General features: G+C 47.3%; 2 protein-coding genes and 1 non-coding gene across 3 annotated transcripts; 2 read left to right on the top strand and 1 right to left on the bottom strand.

Annotated features, from left to right (window-relative positions):
• The first annotated feature begins 695 nt into the window (after positions 1 to 695).
• On the top strand, positions 696 to 2360 carry LOC125587210. The gene is made up of 2 exons (XM_048757415.1): positions 696 to 1624; positions 1718 to 2360. The coding sequence occupies exons 1-2, from the start codon at positions 696 to 698 to the stop codon at positions 2358 to 2360; spliced, it is 1572 nt and encodes a 523-aa protein (XP_048613372.1).
• A 2402-nt stretch (positions 2361 to 4762) lies between these two features.
• LOC106416835 lies at positions 4763 to 5890 on the top strand. Its single transcript, XM_048757414.1, has one exon. The coding sequence runs from the start codon at positions 4763 to 4765 to the stop codon at positions 5888 to 5890; it is 1128 nt and encodes a 375-aa protein (XP_048613371.1).
• A 5151-nt stretch (positions 5891 to 11041) lies between these two features.
• LOC125588172 lies at positions 11042 to 11149 on the bottom strand. Its single transcript, XR_007324566.1, has one exon. It is a non-coding gene; the product is annotated as a small nucleolar RNA R71 (small nucleolar RNA).
• Between the last annotated feature and the right edge of the window lie 10686 nt (positions 11150 to 21835).

Below are 21835 nucleotides of genomic sequence, written 5' to 3'. Positions count from 1 at the left end.
GAATATGGAAGAGTTTAACCTACTCCAACCGACTAAGGCCTGCCTTAAGAAGACTATATAAGGGGAACCTAAACCCTAAAGCTGGAGATCGACACTTCGAGACTTAGAGTTTAGGGCTATGCGACTAGAATTAGAGTTTATACACCAATCATTGTAGTTCCAGCTCTTTGATCTAATAAAAACGTCTCTTTCTACTTTCGTACTTGTAAATCAACACAAACATTAGCCTTGTCCATCATTCTGTGGTACTCACAAAGATCCAACACAAAAACCCCTTAACAGTTTGGCGCTAGAACCAAGTAACTGAGTTACAAAAAACTCGGGAGGAGACCTATCTTGAGCTCTCCTCGGAGTTCTAAAGATTGAAGGACAAACTCAACAAACACTCCCAGCAACTGGAGCAGAGAGCCGAGAAACTCAGCCAGCTCGAATCGGAGAATCTTACCCTCCGAGACGAAAATCAAACCCCCAACACGGCGAGTAACAAGAAGCATCGATTCCGGACTCAGCCCGATGCCGATTCTTGAGACACCCAACTCCGGGTCGGCGCGAATCTCCCAACCGCGGCGCTGGGAGGAGACGCATCAACGCGCGAAAAGGCTAAGGACGCTCAGAACTACGACGTGGAGGACAGCGAATTGGAGCCCAAACCCGATAAAGAAGCACCTGACGGAGCAGCAAGAGCGGAGTCTCCTATGATCGCTCACCTTCACCAGATATTCTCCGAGAGGCTCGACACCATGCAGTCCATGGTAGAGAGGCTCCCGAGGGTAGCTCCCCCCATCTGGAAGAGCAACCCCGACTCCTACGCCGACACTCTCTTAACGGATGAGGTTACCTTGATCGAGATGCCCAGGAAGTTCTCCTTCCCCAGCATAAAGGCGTATGATGGCACCACTGATCCGGACGACCACGTCCCAAAGGGGTCGCGCGAAGCTACCATGTGCAAAGGGTTCGGCTCCACCCTGACCGGACCCGCTCTGCAATGGTATATCAACCTACCCTCTAGGTCCATAGCTTCCTTCGCGGTTCTCAGCGACAAATTCGTGGAGCAATTCGCCAGCAGCAGGGACCTGGAAAAGACCTCCGACAGCCTCTACGAAATCCTCCAGCACCGAGCAGAACCCCTGCGAGGCTACATAGCCCGCTTCAATCAAGAGAAGGTGGCTATCTCCGAATGCAGTATCCCCACTGCTATCTCTGCCTTCAAGAGAGGCATGCTCCCCGACGGGGACCTCTATAAGGAGCTAAACAAATACCAGTGCAAAACCATGGAAGACGTCCTATCTCGAGCCTGGGCGCAGGTAAAATGGGAGGAAGATGTCGCCAGCCGCGCCAAGGTGCAACAGAAGCAAGATCCCAAGACGATCAGACCAGACCAAACCGAGCAAGACGAGAAACCCTCTCAAAGACCAACTAGGGACTCCGGAAATCGAAACCGGGGCAGATACCAGAATCGGCCGATCGAGAAGGTAGAAGGGATGGCAGTGTCCACGTGGCCAGACATCTCTCACCTCTTGGTCTCAACGCCGGAGCTGATCAATGTTCTGAGGCAGATGGGCCAACAGGTCAAGTGGCCTCAGAAGATGAAAGCATCCGATTCTTTCCGGAACCCTGGTTTCTGGTGGGACTTCCACTGAGACCACGGTCACAAAACGGAGGACTGCATCGCACAAAAGATCGAGGTCAACGAGCTGCTTAAGAAAGAACACCTCAGGGAGTTCCTTTCCGAGAAGGCCAAGAGCCATCTAAGCAAGGAGACAGCGGGTAAGCCCACTGAAGCTGCTCCCGTCTCGCCACCGCAACAGGACCAAGTGATCCATGTCATATCGGGCGGTTCGGAAATCAAAAGCCATGCAGCCGCAAAGAAAAGCACCTGGAATGCCAAGCACGACCTAGAAGAAGCCAAGCCAAAACGCCTGCTCCTAGGAACGGACGAAATAAGGTTCACGGCCAAGGAGCAGGAGAAAGTTCTCACCCCGCATCACGACTCTCTAGTCATATCGCTCACTGTAGCGAACTGCCTGGTAAAAAGGATACTGTTAGATAATGGAAGCTCCGACAACATCATCTTCCAGGCCGCATACAAGGACCTGGGGCTGGAGGAAAGCGCTCTAACTCGGAGGATAACCCCCCTTATAGGGTTCAGCGGGGAAGTCAAACAAACCGCCGGGGAAGTAACCCTCCCCGTATACGCTGAAGGAGTCAACATGTCAACCAAGTTCCTCGTTGTTGACTGTGACTCGTCTTACAACATGATCCTCCAACGGCCCTGGATTGACGGCCCTGGATTCACGGCATGGGAGCCGTCCCTTCAACTCTTCACCAAATGGTGCAATTCCGTACACCCTGGGGCATAAAGGCGATCAGGAGTATTCCCACTCCTGCTACCAGACTACTTTGAAGGGAAAGACCAAGGTCTTATAGCAATTACAAAGTAAGCCTCTGGATCATCACACCGAAGAACCATTAACCGAAGGAGATCAGACCCAACATCTCAAGATCGGCTCCAAGCTGACCGAAGGATTGAGGAGAAGACTAGTAGACTTCCTCTGGTCTAACTCCGATTGCTTCGCTTGGTCCCACGCAGATATGCCTGGGATCGACCCGGAGATCATCATGCACAAGCTGAAGGTGGATCCCCTACATCAACCCATCAGACAAAAGAGAAGGAAGTTCGCTCCCAAAAGAGACGCAATCATCAACGATGAAGTCCAGAGCCTGCTCGGCGCAGGGTTCATTCGTGAGGTGCAATATCCGGAATGGCTAGCCAATGTCGTCGTGGTCAAGAAATAGAACGGGAAGTGGAGAGTCTGTATCGACTTCACGGACCTCAACAAGTCCTGTCCAAAGGACCCCTTCCAGTTGCCTCATATCGACAAGCTGGTGGACGCCACCGCGGGGCATCAGTTGATGAGCTTCATGGACGCGTTCTCAGGCTATAATCAAATACTTATACATCCTGAAGACCAGGAGAAAACATACTTCATGACGCCCAGAGGGATCTACTGCTACAAGGTTATGCCCTTCGGCCTAAAGAACGCATGATCAACCTATCAACGGCTGGTAAACATGATGTTCACGGACCAGATCGGGCGAACCATGGAGGTCTACATCGACGATGTTGGGGAAAAATTCTCAGGTATTGAATTCCTCCAGACCACATGCAGGACACTGGCCTCTGGATCCCTGCTGGAAGGAACCCCGGTTTCCAGGATCCCCGCTAGAAGGAACCCCGGTTCCCCGCTGTGGAGATTTCCGGGTCCGGTCGCAGGATCGCCCCCCTTCCTCCGGGAAATGGAAATGGAAAACTTCCGATAAGGAGAACCTTCCATATTTTCAAATATGGAAGAGTTTAACCTACCCTAACCGACTAAGGCCCGCCTTAGGAAGACTATATAAGGGGAACCCAAACCCAAAAGCAAGGGATCGACACTTCAAGACTTGGAGACTAGGGCTAGACGGCTACAATTATGGTTCTTACTCAAATCATTGTAATCCTAGTTAGTCTACTCAATAAAACGTCTCTTCAAGTCTTTATTTCTACTACATCTCTCAAAATCAATACAAACACCAGTCTTGTCCATCGTTCCGTGGTACTCACAAAGATCCTACACAAAAATCCCCTAACAGTTTGGTGCTAGAAGGAGGGGAGTAATCTAAACTACGTGATAATGCCGGTGGACGAGCACGACGAGCTACCTGAAGCTACCCAGAGAGAGGCTGAACTCCAAAGATAAATCGATGACCTGCAAGGTCAAGTAACCGGGTTACATAGAGCTCGGGAAGAGACCAATCCCGAGTTGTCCTCGGAGTATCAGATCCTAAAGGAAAAACTCAACAAACACTCCAAGCAACTGGACCAGAGCTCCAAGAAGCTCAGCCAGCTTGAATCGGAGAATCTTACCCTCCGAGACGAGAACCAAGCTCTTAACACAGCGAGCAACAAGAAGCATCGATTCGCCCTATGCCGCCTCTGGAAACACCTAACTCCGGGACAGGCGCGAGTCTCCCGACTGCGGCACCAGGAGGAGAAGCTTCTATGCGAGAAAAGGCCAACGACCCTCAGACCTATGACCAGGAGGACAGCGACTCGGAGCCTGAGCCTGATAAAGAAGCATCAGATGGAGCAGCCAGAGCGGAGTCTCCTATGATCGCTCACCTTCACCAGATGTTCTCCGATAGGCTCGACGCCATGCAATCCATGGTGGAGAGACTCCCAGGGGTAGCTCCCCCCATACGGAAGAGCAACCTCGATTCCTACGCCGATACTCCCTTCACGGACGAGATCACCTTGATCAAGATGCCCAGGAAGTTCTCTTTCCCAAGCATAAAGGAGTATAACGGAACCACTGATCCGGACGACCACGTCGCCCAATACAGACATAGGATGCTCGCCGTAGCACTCCCGAAAGGGTCACGCTCAGCTACCATGTGCAAAGGTTCCGGATCCACTCTGACCAGATCTTCTCTGCAATGGTATATCAACTTACCCTCCAGGTCCATAGCCTCCTTCGCGGTTCTCAGCGACAAGTTCGTGGAGCAATTCGCCAGCAGCAGGGACCTGGAGAAATCCTCCGACAGTCTCTACGAAATCCTCCAGCACCGAGCGGAACCCCTGAGAGGCTACATAGCCCGCTTCAATCAAGAAAAGGTGGCTATCCCCGAATTCAGTATCCCCAGTGTTATCTTTGCTTTCAAGAGGGGTCTGCTCCCTGACGGTGACCTCTAGAAGGAGCTAACCAAATACCAATGCAAAACCATGGAAGACGTCCTATCTCGAGCCTGGGCGCAGGTCGAATGGGAGGAAGACGTTGCCAGCCGTGCCAAGGCGCAACAAAAGCAAGATCCCAACACGACCAGACCAGACCAAACCAAGCGAGACGAGAAACCCTCTCAAAGACCAGCTGGGGACTCTGGGAATCGAAACCAGGGCAGGTACCAGAACTGGCCAATCGAGAAGGCAGAAGGGATGGAAGTGTCCACGTGGCTAGACATCTCTCACCTCTCCGTCTCAAGGCCGAAGCTTATAAATGGTCTTAGGCAGATAGGCCAGCAGGTCAAGTGGCCTCAGAAGATGAATGCCCCCGACTCTATCCGGAACCCTGGCTTCTGGTGCGACTTCCACGGAGACCACGGTCACAAAACGGAGGACTGTGTCGCGCACCTAAAGATCGAGGTCAACGAGCTGCTTAGGAAAGGGCACCTCAGGGAATTCCTTACCGAGAAGGCCAAGAGCCATCTAAGCAAGGAGACAACGGGTAAGCCCACTGAAGCTGCTCCCGTCTCGCCACCGCGACAGGACCGAGTGATCCATGTCATTTCGTGCGGTTCGGAATTCAGCGGCATAAGCTATGCAGCCGCGAAGAAAAGCACCTGGAATGCCAAGCACTTCCTAGAGGCAGCTAAGCCAAAACGCCGGCTCCTAGGATCGGACGAGATAAGTTTCACGGCCAAGGAGCAGGAGAAAGTCCTCACTCCTCACCACGACGCCCTAAAAAGTATACTGGTAGATAATGGAAGCTCAGGCAACGTCATCTTCCAGGCCGCATATAAGGACTTGGGGCTGGAGGAAGGCCCTCTAACTCAGAGGATAACCCCCCTTATAGGGTTCAGCAGGGACGTCAAACAAACCACTGGGGAGGTAACCCTCCCCGTATACGCCGAAGGAGTCAACATGTCAACCAAGTTCCTCGTGGTAGATTGCGATTCGTCCTACAACATAATCTTAGGACGGCCCTGGATCCACGGAATGGGGGCTGTCCCCTCGACTTTTCACCAAATGATGAAGTTCCCTACGCTCTGGGGCATAAAGGCGATCAGAGGGGATCAAGAATATTCCCGCTCCTGCTATCAGACCACTCTGAAGAGGAAGACCAAGGTCTTATAGCAATTACAGAGCAAACCTCCGGCTCATCACACCAAGGAACCGGAGGTAGAAAAAATGGATGAGGTGCCATTAACCGAAGGAGATCAGACCCGGCATCTCAAGGTCGGTTCCAAGCTAAGCGAAGGATTGAGAAGATGGCTGATAGACTTCCTCAGGTCTAACTCCGACTGCTTCGCTTGGTCCCACGAAGATATGCCTGGGATCTATCCAGAGATCGTCATGTATAAGCTGCAGGTGGACCCCCTACATCAACCCGTCAGACAAAAGAGACGGAAGTTTGCCCCTGAGAGAGATGCGATCATCTACGATGAAGTCAAGAGCCTGCTCAGCGCGGGGTTCATTCGTGAGGTGCAGTACCTAGAGTGGCTAGCCAACGTTGTCGTAGTCAAGAAAAAGAACGGGAAGTGGAGGGTCTGCATTGACTTCACGGACCTCAACAAGTCCTGTCTAAAGGACCCCTTGCCGCTACCTCATATCGACAAGCAGGTGGACGCCACCGCGGGGCACCAGCTGATGAGCTTCATGGACGAGTAGAAAACATCCTTCATGACGTCCAGAGGGATCTACTGCTATAAGGTTATGCCCTTCGGCCTAAAGAACGAGGGATCAACCTATCAACGGCGAGTGAACATGATGTTCGCGGACCAAATCGGGAGAACCATGGAGGTCTACATCGACGACATGCTGGTCAAATCCCTGGAAGCGGAAGACCACATATCTCACCTGCAGCAAGCCTTCTCCACCCTCAGGAAATATAACATGAAGCTCAACCCGACTAAATGCTCATTTCGGGTCAGTTTTGGTAAGTTCCTTGGGTACATCGTAATCAACTGGGCATCAAAGCCAACCCGGAGCAAATCAGGGCCATTCATTCAATCCCTTCCCCGAAGAACGTCAAGGAGGTTCAAAAGCTAACGGGAAGGATGGCAGCCTTGAGCAGATTCATCTCCAAACTCTCCGACAAATCTCACGCCTTTTTCGGAACTCTCAAGAATCCGAAGGAGTTCCAGTGGACGGGAGAATGCGAATCCGCTCTCCAGGAGCTAATCGTATCTTACAACTCCTCCTCTCCTGTCCAAGCCACTACTCGGTGAAGTCCTGCTGCTATATCTAGCAGTCTCCGAACACGCCGTGAGCGCCGTCTTAGTTTGCGAGGAAGGGAGAAAGCAGTTACGAATCTACTATGTAAGCAAGGCCCTCCTGGACGCGGAGACCCGCTACAGCCACCTTGAAAAGCTAGCCTTAGCCCTGATAGTCGCCGCTCGCAAGCTCCAACCCTACTTCCAGGCTCATCCAATCGTGGTTGTTACCTCCTTTCCTGTAAAGTTGGTCCTCCACAAACCAGAAATCTCCGGACGCCAAGCCAAATGGGCCATATAACTAGGGGAGTACGACGTAGTATTTTGACCCGCCACCGCTATAAAGTCTCACGTCCTAGCAGACTTCGTGGCTGAATTCTCCTCTGCCTTGCTCCCAGCTCTTGAGCAGGAGATACGCCTCCAAGGCGAAATTAAGGAAGAAGGAGAATGGATCCTACACGTTGATGGATCCAGCAACGTCAGAGGGGCTGGAGTAGGGATAGTTCTTACCTTGCCAACAGGGAATACAGCCTCTAGGGCCGTGAGATGCAACTTCAAAGCAACCAACAGCGAAAGCGAGTATGAGGCCCTAATTGCAGGTCTAACCCTCGCCCACCAAATGGGGGTAGAGAACATCCAGGTCTTCGCCGATTCCTAGTTGATAATTAACCAGGTACAGGGAGAGTACCAAGCAAAAGACGACATCATGATCCAATATCTGGCGGTCGCTCAGCAACTAATCAAGAAGTTCAAGAGCTGCAAGCTGACTCAAATCCCCCAGGAACAAAACTTGCAAGCCGATGCCCTGGCTAATCTAGGATCCGCCCTCGAAACGAATAGCCAGATGAGTATCCTCTTGCTCGTGCTTCAATGGCCAGTTACCCTGGAGGAACCCCCATCAGACGAGGTCTCTGCCGTCGAAGAAAAGCGAAACCTGGATGACTCCCTTAGTCCGGTATCTGGAGGCCGACATCCTCCCGGAAGACCGCAATGAAGCCAGGAAGATCAAGAAGCGAGCCGCATGGCCCGTATCTGAGGTGTGTCACACCCCGAGAAGCCGCTAGAATCCTTGTAGAACTACATGAAGGAGATTGTGGATCCCACTCTAGCGGTAGAAACCTGGTGCTTAGAGCCAGAAGGGCGGGTTACTACTGGCCCATGATGGCCGCCGACGCCGACAGACAAGCAAAGCACTGCGACCAGTGCCAGAGGCACGCTCCAGTCTCCAAGCTTCCCCCGGAGAATCTAAAGTCCATAAGCTCACCATGGCCCTTCAGAAAGTGGGGCATGGACACAGTAGGAAAATTCCTTATGGCGCCGGGGCAGAAGGTCTTCCTTTTGATAGTCACTGACTACTTCTCCAAGTGGGTCGAAGCAGAAGCGCTCAGCCGCATAATAGATCTCCAGATCTGCAAATTCCCGTGGACCTACGCAATCACTCGCTTCAGGGTCCCCCACGAGATTGTCACATATAATGGACCCCAGTTCACGAGCCACAACTTCAAGGAGTTCTGCAAGGACTGGGGCATAAAACTAACTTTCGCCACACCCGGACACCCCCAGTCTAACAGACAAGCCGATTCCACAAACAAAACCGTGGTCAACATGCTTAAAAAGCGACTGGAGGGCTCTCACGGGAAATGGGCGGAAGAACTACACGGAGTTCTCTGGGCCTACCGGACCACTGCCAAAACAGCAACAGGGGAAACTCCCTACTCGCTGGTCTACGGCTCTGAGGCCATTGTACCTACAGAGATGCACGTAAGACCAACGGTCTCCGGATCCACCTCTCAGGAGGAGAACAATGAGCTGATGGCGCTAAGTGATATACCATGGATTTAACCCATTTTCATCCATGGTATATAAGTGTTTTACTATCTATATATTATATATTCTATCATATTAGGTATGTTTTCAGGTTCAGGAGTATCTTGGAGTAAAGTGATGATTATGGAGCATTTAGGAGCTTAAAAGATTTCATCCGAGCTGACCATTAGAGGTCGATATGCAGAAGAAGCAATCGATCGATGCACACCCAGTGCCGTCGATCGATACAGAAGAGAAGCCTCGACGATTGAAGACTATGATCGATCGATGTACATCCTGTACCATCGATCGATGTCGAGACGCGGAACGCGCGACTTGCTTCCAGCCGACTTTAAACCCAAGGCTACATCAAATTACAAGATTACCCCTGACGAGTTTTTAACCTAATAGTTATATACTTGCCTAAGTGTGAGGAGGCAAGAAGAGCTTTTACCATCATTGTATTCTTACTTTCATCAAGAGAGAGAAAGAGAGAGTTTTAGGAGAGAAGATCATAGAGAGATTTGTGATTGGAACTCCATTGATTCATCTGTTCTATTCTATGCATTTTTTATCTATATTTTGTGTCATGAATTGCTTAGCTATGTCTGAGTAGTTTACTTGTTAGATTCAGGGTTGAAATAGGTTAGAGGGATTAGCCCCAACTATAGAATTGCTTAGTTGTGATATTCATTGATTGATTGTTCTTAATGCTTGTTCTAGCCTTGCTAACTAGAATATTGAACCTAGGAATTTGCATGTGTCAAGCATCCTTGATCATCCTGTCCTGAATCTAATCTGTCATCCTAAGACTACTAGAGAGAGCTAACCGCTGATGTAGGAGACTAGTGAGCATTATCAACCTGCGCCTAGGGCTTAACTAGAAGCTATCGATCGATATAGTCATCTGACAATCGATCGATATTGCGAAAGGTGTATCGATCGCTATACCTATAGGATCATCGATCGACACTTTCTTGTGATCAGAAGACGACAGTTGAGATCCAAGATCTAGTTAGTTAACCAGTGAAAAATTGCCATCGCTGATCACTGTGATTAAGGAGTTGAGCTCTAATATATCATGCATGCAACTGTTAGGCATCTATAGGATTATAATCTCCAACACCTGAATAGAAACCCTGCATCTAATATCTTCCAATAAAGTTACACCCCCAATCATCTTGTTAGTCGAGCAATAGCCTTGCTCAATTAGGATTGCTATTTACTTTTAAACCCATAAAACATCAAACACCTAGAATTAATAACCTGACTAGATTTAATAGGTTCACTAGCTCCTCGTGGATTCGATCCCTAAGTACCGCAACTGAACCTCTTATTTGAGAGAGTAATTCACTCCTTAGGGTAATTTGAGTGGTATCAAATTTGGCGCCGATGCCGGGGAGCTTTGATTGCCATTAGATTTAGTGTTATTGATTCTTATTCTTTTCTCTACCCCCATTCTGACACAATTTATTTTTTGTCTTTTCTGGTGCATGCCCGGCAGTACCAGAAGCAACAAGGACAAACACCTGCTATTCTCAAAAGATCCTGCTCACTTGGAACGCTCGATCCGCAAAGACCAACGTTCCACATCGACCGACGCAGCAGCTTTCACATCGACCGATTCTCGCACCCAACCGCCGACCGACACCCGACCTTCATCGTCGACCGATCTACTTCGTTCGCCATCGATTGACACTACACCACATACATCGATCGATCCTCAATCGCGAAGCATGGTTGCGTTTGTTATTCTCAGACAAGACGAGAATGGAAACCTGTATGACCAGGATGGTCATCTTCGTAATGCAACAGGTCAGAAACTAGACGCTCAGGGGAATGTAATCCCTGATACTGATGCTACAGGAGCTGCTCAACATGTAGAAGAGGCTGCTCGACCAAGGGGACTGGCCGACTACAACCGTCCAGATGAGTACTACGCCAACAGATCAGCTATTCGACTTCAAGAGATTCAGAAGCAGAATTTCGAGCTGAAGCCTCAGTACTACACACTTGTGTCGCAGATACCCTACTCTGGGTTACCGCACGAGCATCCTATGGACCACCTTGAAAGGTTCGAGGATCTTATCGCTGCTATTCGTATGGATGGAGTCCCTGAGGACTACCTATTGTGCAAGCTCTTCAAGTATTCTCAGACTGGAGAAGCGATGCACTGGCTTACGCAGGTACCCACAAGATCACTAACATCCTGGGCCGGCATCAAGAATGCTTTCTTGCGTAACTTCTTCGATGAGGCATGCGCTAAAGACTTGAGAAGCAAAATCGCTACATTCGCGCAAGAAACAGGAGAGTATTTCAAAGACGCGTGGATGAGATTCAAGTTCTTCTAGCGAGACTATCCACACCACGGATTCAACGAAGTGCAACTGCTGAGCACTTTTTTCAGAGGTATCGCCTTGAGGTATCAGATGGCTCTTGATACAGCTAGCGAGGAAAACTTCAACACCAGGAATCCGGTGGAAGCTGTGAGACTTATAGAAAATCTAGCAAACAGCAGCAGCACCAAGAACACTGACTTTGAAAGAAAGAAGTCTGTTGCATCCCTAGGGAAGGAGCAGATGGACGAAGTTAGAGCAAAGTTAGATGTGGTTCATGAGCTTCTCAGGAAGCAAGTCTGCTCAGCTGAAGGAGAAGAGGCTGTAGACATGGAAGGAGAAGAAGATGTGAACTACGTTGGAGGTACTGGATTTCAGAGATCTGGAAACCAGGGTGGAAACAGAAACTTCTATGGCAATGGTCAGAGGAGTAACCAGAGTTCACAGGTTCAGAAACCTTTCAGCAACAACAGCAGAGGCTATGGAAACTCATTCTACCAGAATCCACCACCACATACTCAGGAGAGCAAGATTGAAGCAATGCTTGACAGAGTTCTGGAAGGACAGCAACAACTGACTGTGGATTTCAATGGGAAGATAGATTCCGTCTACAACAGTCTGAACACAAGAATTGAGACCTTAGGGACTCAGGTTAGGAAGCTTGAAATGCAAGTAGTTCAGACTGGAGACACTGTAAAGAGGCAAGAAGCCTTGGCTAGAGAGGCAAGAGTTGAGAAAGCAAAACACCACGTTAATGCCATCATAGATGATGATTTTTGGCAAGTGGTGAGGCATGAGAAGCTTGGAGAAGGAGACTTCGAAGTTGAAAGCTCCATGAGTTTCGGCGGATCACAATGGTGTCGACCGATGTCAATGGATACACATCGATCGACAGACCATGACGAAGATCGATCGACAGATTACACTAGACATCGATCGACGTCATCTGCTGAATCGACTGCGGAGTGTAGTGCAGTTCGAATCATGACTCATGAGGAATTCGCGGAGAAACATCCTTACCCACCCTCCCCTTTCTACGTCAAAATCGATCGACCGCTTGAGCCAGCAGTCGACCGACAGAGAGAGACCGACATCGATCGACCCCCCTCACCTCCCATCGATCGACGGACACCTCTCACCTATCGAGTGTGGTAACCATCTATTGATAATGACTGAATCAACGCACTCAGACCACCACCTAAAGCATCAGCCAACCCATCAGAACCTACAACCAACCCTTCAGACACTACACCAGAGCCTATACAAGTTGATGAGGCAACTGAAGGAAGAAGGTTAAGGAAGAGGAAGGAGAAGATTCCTAAGAACCTTAAGAGGGAAGCTAATGAGAAGGAGATGGATGGTTTCACTAAGAGAGTCCTCAGAATCCCAGTGGAGAAACCTTTTGATGAAGTTTATTTCACACACAGGTTGTGAATGTTCTTCAGAGAGACTAAGGAAACTGAGGAAGACATTAGGAGAATGTTTCATCATGTCAGGGAAATGATGAAACTAAGGATCACATTGAAGAAGAGTGATCCTAGGAAGTTCGCAATACCATGTGTTGTGAAGGGTATTGAATTTCCCCATACACTTTGTGACACAGGAGCATCAGTTAGCATACTACCTAAGGTTATGGCAGACTAGCTGGGTCTGAAAATAGAGCCTTCATCAGAATCTTTCACCTTCGTGGACCTTTCAGAAAGAAGCTCAGGAGGCATCATAAGAGACCTTGAAGTACAGATTGGTAATGCCCTTGTCCCAGTAGATTTTCATGTCCTGGACATAAAGGTAAACTGGAACTCTTCACTTCTGCTTGGAAGAGCTTTCCTGGCTACAGTAAGAGCTATATGTGACATGAACACCAACAAATTGTGTCTGACACTATTAGATCCAGACATCCACTATGACTCAGTTCGAGTTGTGAGACAACAGGTCAACCTCGTGGAGCTTGGAAATGATCTTGGCTACATTGCAGCATGCCATTGTGGAGCAGAGTACGAAACAGAGTACTCGGAATCGATCGAAACCATCACTGTTTCATCGATCGATTCAAATGAGTCACCGACGACCGATGAATGCTATCCCACGTCGCTCGATGGGAAGCAACCGGTAGACCACTTCACATTACCAGATCAGTGTTATCCAGACTTTGCCTTTCAACAACCAAACAAGAGAGGACGAGATGACTATTCAATAGGCAGTTGAGTAGAAAGTGGATTCCATGAAAGTTTTGTGGTGGATACTGTAATTCCTTCATCCAATGAGGATCCTACAGAGGAGTATTATGAGGATTACTGGAAGGAAAGAGCTATAGAGATTGCTATGCAGGATGACAGATATTCGGGCCATTCCTTCAACAACACGTCTCCACCATCGATCGACAGAGTTCAATCAGCATCGGTTGATACCCACCCTCATCCAGCAAAACGTTCTTATGCACCGATCGATACCATAGGTACATCGATCGATATTAAAGCTGCCGCGTTTGAAAAGAAAAAAGGGAATATTCCAATTCCAAGTAGGTTTACCAATACCTATATAAGAACTTTTGCACCCCAGATTAGTTCTCACGACACTGAAGCGGAAAAAATGAATGCTCTCACAAACCAATCAGAATGAACATCTAGGAGGAGCATTCAATCGAAAAACCCTAATTCCGCAGACACACGTCTACAATCGATCGATACTCGAGTATCAACATCGATTGATACTCATTCTAAACCTCAACTTTCTTTATTTACTAAGAAGAATATGAGTATGGATTACGGTTTTCTAACTCCTGATGAATTTGGTATTTTCAGGGACCCAGATGGCTATGCACGAGCTATGGATGGAAGAATTCTACAAGTATCCAGAGAGGACATAGCCGACATTCTTCAAGTGGCCAATGGACCAGACAACTTGTTTATGCAGCAACGCAGCATTGTAGACAACATTCCCACAGTTCCAGACGAACATCCAGGGGCTAACACAACAGCAATTGGTTCACACCAATCATACCGACCAGTTGGCCACGCATCGATCGACAAGGTTGCTCCAACATCGTTCGACAAGGTAACACCAATGTCGCTCGACAAGACACCCTCACCATCGATCGACAGACGTTACGAGTTTGGACATCGCGCTTATGACATCTATGGAGCCAGAAAGTTCATATGGGAACAGAAGGACGAATATGGAGTCTACAGAGACGAGTTTGGATATGCGAGAAGCGTAGCTGGTGAGATGATCCCTGTTACCAAGGACAACATCAGAAAAATTCTGGAGAGAGTATCACAATATGAAGAGAGTCACATATGTCTTCCAGAACATGCCACTTCTTTAGCACCTACAAGATTGGCACCAGAGATCTACACCAAGGATGAGATTAATGAGATGGTGACTGGTATTTGTGGAGCTCAAGAAAGGCTAGGAGATGAACTCAAGACATTGGTAGATGACACCTATCAGCCTTTGGACAGAGGTTACAATGAGCTTTTCAGAAGTATGGCAGAGATGAGGACAGCGATTGAGAGTATGCAGCACAGCCTTGAGAAGGAAGCTACGACATCGCCATCGATCGACGCCGACAAAGCAACATCGATCGATGTCAGGCCACAGACATCCCAAATCCCTGCAGAACCAGAAATTTTGGCAGAGAAGAAGGATGAATGGGAGATCGCATACATCAACACGAAGATTCACGACGTATACAACCCTCTCAACAACAACGTGGACTGGTTAAGCACGAGAATTGATCTGCGACAGCAAGATTTGGACACCATTCGCAAGAAGGATCCACAACCAGCCACATCGATCGATATCTGCACCATCACATCGATCGACAGAAAGTTCGCAGCCATGGAAGATAGGTTACAATATTATGAGGATATGCACGACCGTTTCACCTCACCTATCACGCGATACTTGGACACCATGTCTACACAGATGATGAAAGTCCAGAAGGATATTGGCAAGCTTCATGATCAACATGATTTTCAGGATGAAGGATCGACATCGATCGTTAGGTTCCGCAGGGCATCGCTCGACGGCAGGAAACCTTCAGAACACCTTCCCTACACAGCAGCAGAAGTTGATCAGATCACATAAAAGCTTTACACTGCTATAGACACCATGGAGGAACGACTTGAGAAGCGGTGTGATGACATCAACTTTCCATTCGACGTTCGACTCGGTGGACTAGATAGCCAAGCAGAGTGGCTACAAAAGGAAGTCAAAGCCATTCAAAGGAACCTCGCATCTCAACACCAGATATCAGTATCGATCGATGGAGCACGCTCCAAATCGATCGACAGTACTGCACCAGCAACGATCGGCAGACATATGATCGCATCGATCGATACCAAGTCTACATCAGACGACGAGCAGCTGATACACAACAAGATGGAGTCAATGCACGAGGAACTGAACGAGCTATCAGCATACGCCTACGACAAGATCGGATGGCATCAGTTCAGCATTGAAACTCTTAAGGAGAAGCTATAGAACATCTCAAATGCAATACAGAAGATGGATGAGAGATGGACCAGAAACGATGAGGCCACAAGAAGTTTCATTGCAGCTTGGTCCAGAATGTGCAGAGATGAGGTGGATGCTTGTTTCCCAACAAGTAGTTGTCTTTCCACCAACTAGCCAAACACCTCCACAGTCAAGCTAAATGACTATAACAAAGCGCTGAGTGGGAGACAACCCACTATTAGGTAATTTTAATTGGTTTTCTTAGTTACTAGTATTTACTTTCGTTTTTATTCTTTCAGATTTATTGCAAGACCCAAGTAGGATGATGATCACCATATCGACTTTGGACGAGACGTCGACATCGATCGACATGCTGACATCTGCGACGATCGATGCATACCGATGCACATCGATCGATTCCCACTCCGGTCTGGTTTATCTTCCTAACTTGTTATATTGAGTACTTATGATTTATTTCCACCATAACTCCGACTGTGTTACACTGGGACAGTGTAATTTAAGTCTGGGGGGAGGTTTACTGACATTATTTATTCTGATTCTTATTAAAAGGATTTTAATAAAGTTATACTTAGCTATGAGAAAGGGACTATGATCATATTATTGAATTATACTTGAATGTCTAACCACTCCTTAGCACCATTTTAGATTTACTGATTACAGATAGTACTAAAGATGCAAAAGTGGATCAACCTGTCAACTATACACACTTGCCTTGATTGTTTGAAGGAACCAAGACTGACCTCCAACACTAAACCTAACATAATTGCTTGCCTTGGGGCTTGGTATACACGGGATCGGATTCTTAAAAAAAATAAAAAATAAAAAATAAATGAATAAATAAAAAATCCGAAATTTATTATTTAAATAGGACTTAGGATTTAGTTAGGAAGAATCTGAACAGGACTTGGCGGCTAAAACCATTAAGGCTTGATTCATAAAGATTCCAATAAAAAGAATTCGAACGGGACTTGGAGGCGGCAATCTTCAAGGCTCGCTTCACAAAGAATTCTTGGATATAGGTCAAAAAGAAGTGAACATGGCTTGGTGGCAACCACCATTAAGTCTTGATTCATGGAAGCCTGTCCAATCTTGGTCACTAATCTTGCCATAAAAGCAGACTTTAACTCGAGAGACAAATTCGAGAGAGAGAAATTAGGAACTAACTTTTACCTGCAGTTCCCTGCAGTTCCAGATACTTGTCTGAAAATCCTTGCAACCTGTGATCGATACTCCCAAGGTAAAGCCTTCACTTTTATACTTATGCTAAGAAATGAGGTTAGTAGAGGGAAATGTCAGCCAGGATTTGCTGAGTTGTTGACTAGTTGAATTTGGTTGCTAAGCTAGGATATTGCATAATGTGCTTTTGAGATTAGGGCTTTTAAGATGTGGATTGCAATATTGTAGAGGTGATGATTTCTATGTTTTAAATTTGTGAGTCCCTGCTATTTTCAAACCTCTTTCAGAGAGACTGCATGTTTGTTTTGCTTGAGGACAAGCAAAAGGGTAAATCTGAGGGAGTTGATATACCATGGATTTGACCCATTTTCTTCCATGGTATATAAGTGTTTTACTATCTATATATTATATATTCTATCCTATTAGGTATGTTTTCAGGTTCAGGAGTATCTTGGAGTAAAGTGATGATTACAGAGCATTTAGGAGCTTAAAATAGATTTCATCTGAGCTGACCATTAGAGGTCGATATGCAGAAGAAGCAATCGATCGATGCACACCCAGTGCCGTCGATCGATACAGAAGAGAAGCCTCGACGATTGAAGATTATGATCGATCGATGTACATCCTGTACCATCGATCGATGTCGTGACGCGGAACGCGCGACTTGCTTCCAGCCGACTTTAAACCCAAGGCTACATCAAATTACAAGATTACCCCTGACGAGTTTTTAACCTAATAGTTATATACTTGCCTAAGTGTGAGGAGGCAAGAAGAGCTTTTACCATCATTGTATTCTTACTTTCATCAAGAGAGAGAGAGAGAGAGAGAGTTTTAGGAGAGAAGATCATAGAGAGATTTGTGATTGGAACTCCATTGATTCATCTGTTCTATTCTATCCAGTTTTTATCTATATTTTGTGTCATGAATTGCTTAGCTATGTCTGAGTAGTTTACTTGTTAGATTCAGGGTTCAAATAGGTTAGAGGGATTAGCCCCAACTATAGAATTGCTTAGTTGTGATATTCATTGATTGATTGTTCTTAATGCTTGTTCTAGCCTTGCTAACTAGAATATTGAACCTAGGAATTTGCATGTGTCAAGCATCCTTGATCATCCTGTCCTGAATCTAATCTGTCATGCTAAGACTACTAGAGAGAGCTAACCGCTGATGTAGGAGACTAGTGAGCATTATCAACCTGCGCCTAGGGCTTAACTAGAAGCTATCGATCGATATTGTCATCTGACAATCGATCGATATTGCGAAAGGTGTATCGATCGCTATACCTATAGGATCATCGATCGACACTTTCTTGTGATCAAAAGACGACAGTTGAGATCCAAGATCTAGTTAGTTAACCAATGAAACATTGCCATCGCTGATCACTGTGATTAAGGAGTTGAGCTCTAATATATCATGCATGCAACTGTTAGGCATCTATAGGATTATAATCTCCAACACCTGAATAGAAACCCTGCATCTAATATCTTCGAATAAAGTTACACCCCCAATCATCTTGTTAGTCGAGCAATAGCCTTGCTCAATTATGATTGCTATTTACTTTTAAACCCATAAAACAACAAACACCTAGAATTAATAACCTGGCTAGATTTAATAGGTTCCCTAGCTCCTTGTGGATTCGATCCCTAAGTACTGCAACTGAACCTCTTATTTGAGAGAGTAATTCACTCCTTAGGGTAATTTGAGTGGTATCACTAAGCCTCGACCTACTCGACGAAAAGAGAGAGGCCGCTCAGCTGAGAAACTGGTCCTACCAGCAAGACGTCGCCAGGACGTACAACAAGAAAGTCAGAACCATAACCTTCCAGCAAGGGGATTGGGTTCTACGACGAGCAGGAAAAACAACGGGGAAATTCACCCCGGGGTGGGAAGGACCCAATAAGGTCATCGAGGTGCGGAGAGCAGGCGCCCACAGGCTGCAAGATAGCAAGGGTAAAATAAAACCCAACTTCTGGAACGCCATGCACCTCAAAGCCTATCATTTCTAATACGGTCCCCAGACCATGATTTCTATACTACTATATACTATTTATGCATTACGATTTCCTACTCCTATGTATGCTAAACGTCTCCGGAAAAAGCTTATAATAAAATAGTTCCGACTATAGAGGCAGAAGGGAAATCATTATACTTAAAGGGGCATACGAGCTGGATCAGGTCTCCAGAGACCTCCGATCCGGGCCAACCCTTGCAAAAGTGGCACGACCTCCGGGCACGGTCACAAATAATCAAAACGGGTATGAGACATAAAGCAGGAATGGGTATGTGCAAGCCTGAGTATGTTGTCAATACTACCTAAAAACCCCTGTCCAGCCTAAGGCGCATCGGGGTCCCTAGAGTACCAATGTGAAAAGTACCTATATTAAAACGCTACGAGCTACACAATACAGGGAACACATGGTATATATTCATTGCAAAAGTACTGTGAAATACAGGGAGCAATCTAAATCCTGCTTCTCCAGACGTGGAAAGCAGCGTAAGCCTGGCACTTGGGTCATAACACCCACGATTGGATGAGCCTGGATGTAGGCTCGGAGCTTGATCCTTTCGCGTGACAAAATTTCTCTTCTGTACGATCTTTTCCAGTTTACCCGGAGGCACTGATGGAAGCAGGGGTCCTAACCGGAGCTTCTACTTGCGGGTATCTGGAGATCGGGGTCCTGCCCGGAAGTATGAGTAATATCTTCCAAAAAATTTTACTCCCAATAGTTTGCCCCTTATCTTTCGATTTCATGGGTGAGGTCGGGAGATAACCTGTGCACTTTGGTCAACCAGAGTCGCTCCATCTCAGCATGCTTATCGTGGATATGATGTTGCTTCTGTAATGCCCCTTTTTCGAGTTCTTTTTTGGCTTGGGCCGTGTTTGAACCTGGAGGAGAGTCGTTTTTCCAGACGATAGACCGGGGTCTTGACAAATATTCCCAGGTTCTGGACCTGTTCGAAGGTGATCTTGCAGGATTTGGGACCTTGATCTTGTGTTTCAGTGGATGACAAGATTTGCTTTCAAGGCTCATAACCTATGTAGATCTTTCCTAGTGATGTGGGGTTTGACGAAAATGGACTTTTTGACGCTTCAGTGAGCGTTGACATTCGTCTGCCAGATGTAGTGTCCTTAGACCTGTAGCAAGACCTTGGAGGAATGAAGATCTTGGTCGTAACTACTCGAAGGACGATTGTTACTCAAAAAGCATGTCCAGACTCGAAGGATGATGAGATCGATTAAGACCGGGGCAGGTACCAGAACCGACGGATCGAGAAGGCAGAAGGGATGGCAGTGTCCACGTGGCCGGACATTTCTAACATCTCTATATCAAGGCCGGAACAGGTCAATTTTATGAGGCAGATGGGCCAACAGGTCAAGTGGCCTTAGAAGATGAAAGCACCCGACTCTTTCTGGAACCCTGGTCTTTGGTGCGACTTCCACCGCGACCATAGTCATAAATCGGAAGACTGCGTTGCACTAAGGATCGAGGTCAATGAGCTACTCAAGAAAGGACACCTCCGGCAGTTCCTTTCTGAGAAGGCCAAGAGCCATCTAAGCAAAGAGACATCCGGAAAGCCCACTGAAGCTGTTCCCGCCTCGACGCCTTGACAGGACCGAGTAATCCACGTCATATCAAGAGGCTTGGAAATCAGCGGCATAAGCCACACGGCCGCGAAGAAAATCACATGGAACGCCAAGCAAGGCCTAGAGGCAGCCAAGCCAAAATGCCTGTTCCTGCGTACGGTCGAAATAAGCTTCACAGCCAAGGAGCAAGAGAAGGTCCTAGCCCCACATCATGACGCCCTAGTCATATCGCTCACAGTAGCGAATTGCCTAGTAAAGAGGATATTGGTAGACAATGGGAGGTCTGGAAATATCATCTTCCAAGCCGCATATCAGGATCTGGGGCTAGAAGAAAGCACTCTGACACGGAGAATAACCCCACTCATAGGATTCAGCGGAGAAGTCAAGCAGACCGCTGGAGAAGTCATCATCCCAATGTGTGCTGAAGGGATTAACATGTCAACCAAATTACTCGTCGTTGACTGCAAATCATCTTACAACATGATCCTGGGACGGCCATGGATTCATGACATGGGAGCCATCCCTTCGACTCTTCACCAGATTGTGAAATTCCCAACACCCTGGGAATCTGCATTCGGGAATGGCCACCTTCAAAGTCGTCTGGAAAAACGACTCTCCTCAAGGTTCAAACACGGCCCAAGCCTAAGAAGAACTCAGAAAAGGGGCATTACAGAACCAACGTCCTGTCCACGATAAGCATGCTGAGATGGAGCGACTCCGGTTGACCAAAGTGCACAATTTATCTCCCGACCTCACCCATGAAATCGAAAGATAAGGGGCAGACTATTGGGAGTAAATAATTTGTGAAGCTATTACTCCTGCCCCGGTCTCCAGATACCCGCAAGTAGAAGCTCCGGCTAGGACCCCTGCTTCCATCCCTGCCTACGGGTAAACCGGAAAAGATCATACATAAGAGAATTTTTTTCATTCGAAAGGATCAAACCCAGATTCCGACTACTAAAGATAATTGAAAGGGATTACTAGATCCTATGATCTTGCGCATAAGTGGAGAACCCACACATATGGCGCATGGAAAATATTTAACAAACGCATGTGTTGGGGAAAAATACTCAGGTATTGAATTCCTCTAGACCCTAGGCAGGACAACGGCCTCTGGGACCCCGCTAGGGGATGCCCCGGGTCCCCACTAGGAAGTACTCCGGGTCCGGCCCCAGGGACCACCACCTTCCTCCGGGAAAAGGAAAACTTCGGATAGGGAGAACCTTCCATATTTCCGAATATGGAAGAGTTTAACCTACTCTAAACCGACTAAGGCAGACCTAAAACAACTATATAAGGGGAGCCTAAACCCTAAAGCAAGAGATCGACACTTAGAGACTTAGAGATTAGAGCTAGGCGGCTAAGACTAGGGTTCATACTCAAATCGTTGTAGTTCCAGCTTGTTTACTCAATAAAACATCTCTTCAAGTCTATTTCTCTCAAAACTATACGAAATTAAGGCTTCTCCATCGTTCCGTAGTAC

The sequence above is a fragment of the Brassica napus genome, chromosome C5 (assembly GCF_020379485.1).
Source record: "Brassica napus cultivar Da-Ae chromosome C5, Da-Ae, whole genome shotgun sequence".
NCBI classification, from domain to species: Eukaryota; Viridiplantae; Streptophyta; class Magnoliopsida; order Brassicales; family Brassicaceae; genus Brassica; species Brassica napus.
This window is presented reverse-complemented; position numbering and strand designations above follow the sequence as displayed.

Coding starts and splice junctions, on each gene's coding strand:
- LOC125587210 (XM_048757415.1), top strand. CDS start 696: ATGATCGCTCACCTTCACCAGATATTCTCCGAGAGGCTCGACACCATG. Junction 1,625..1,717: donor TTCCGGAACCCTGGTTTCTG/GTGGGACTTCCA, acceptor AGAACACCTCAG/GGAGTTCCTTTCCGAGAAGG.
- LOC106416835 (XM_048757414.1), top strand. CDS start 4,763: ATGGAAGACGTCCTATCTCGAGCCTGGGCGCAGGTCGAATGGGAGGAA.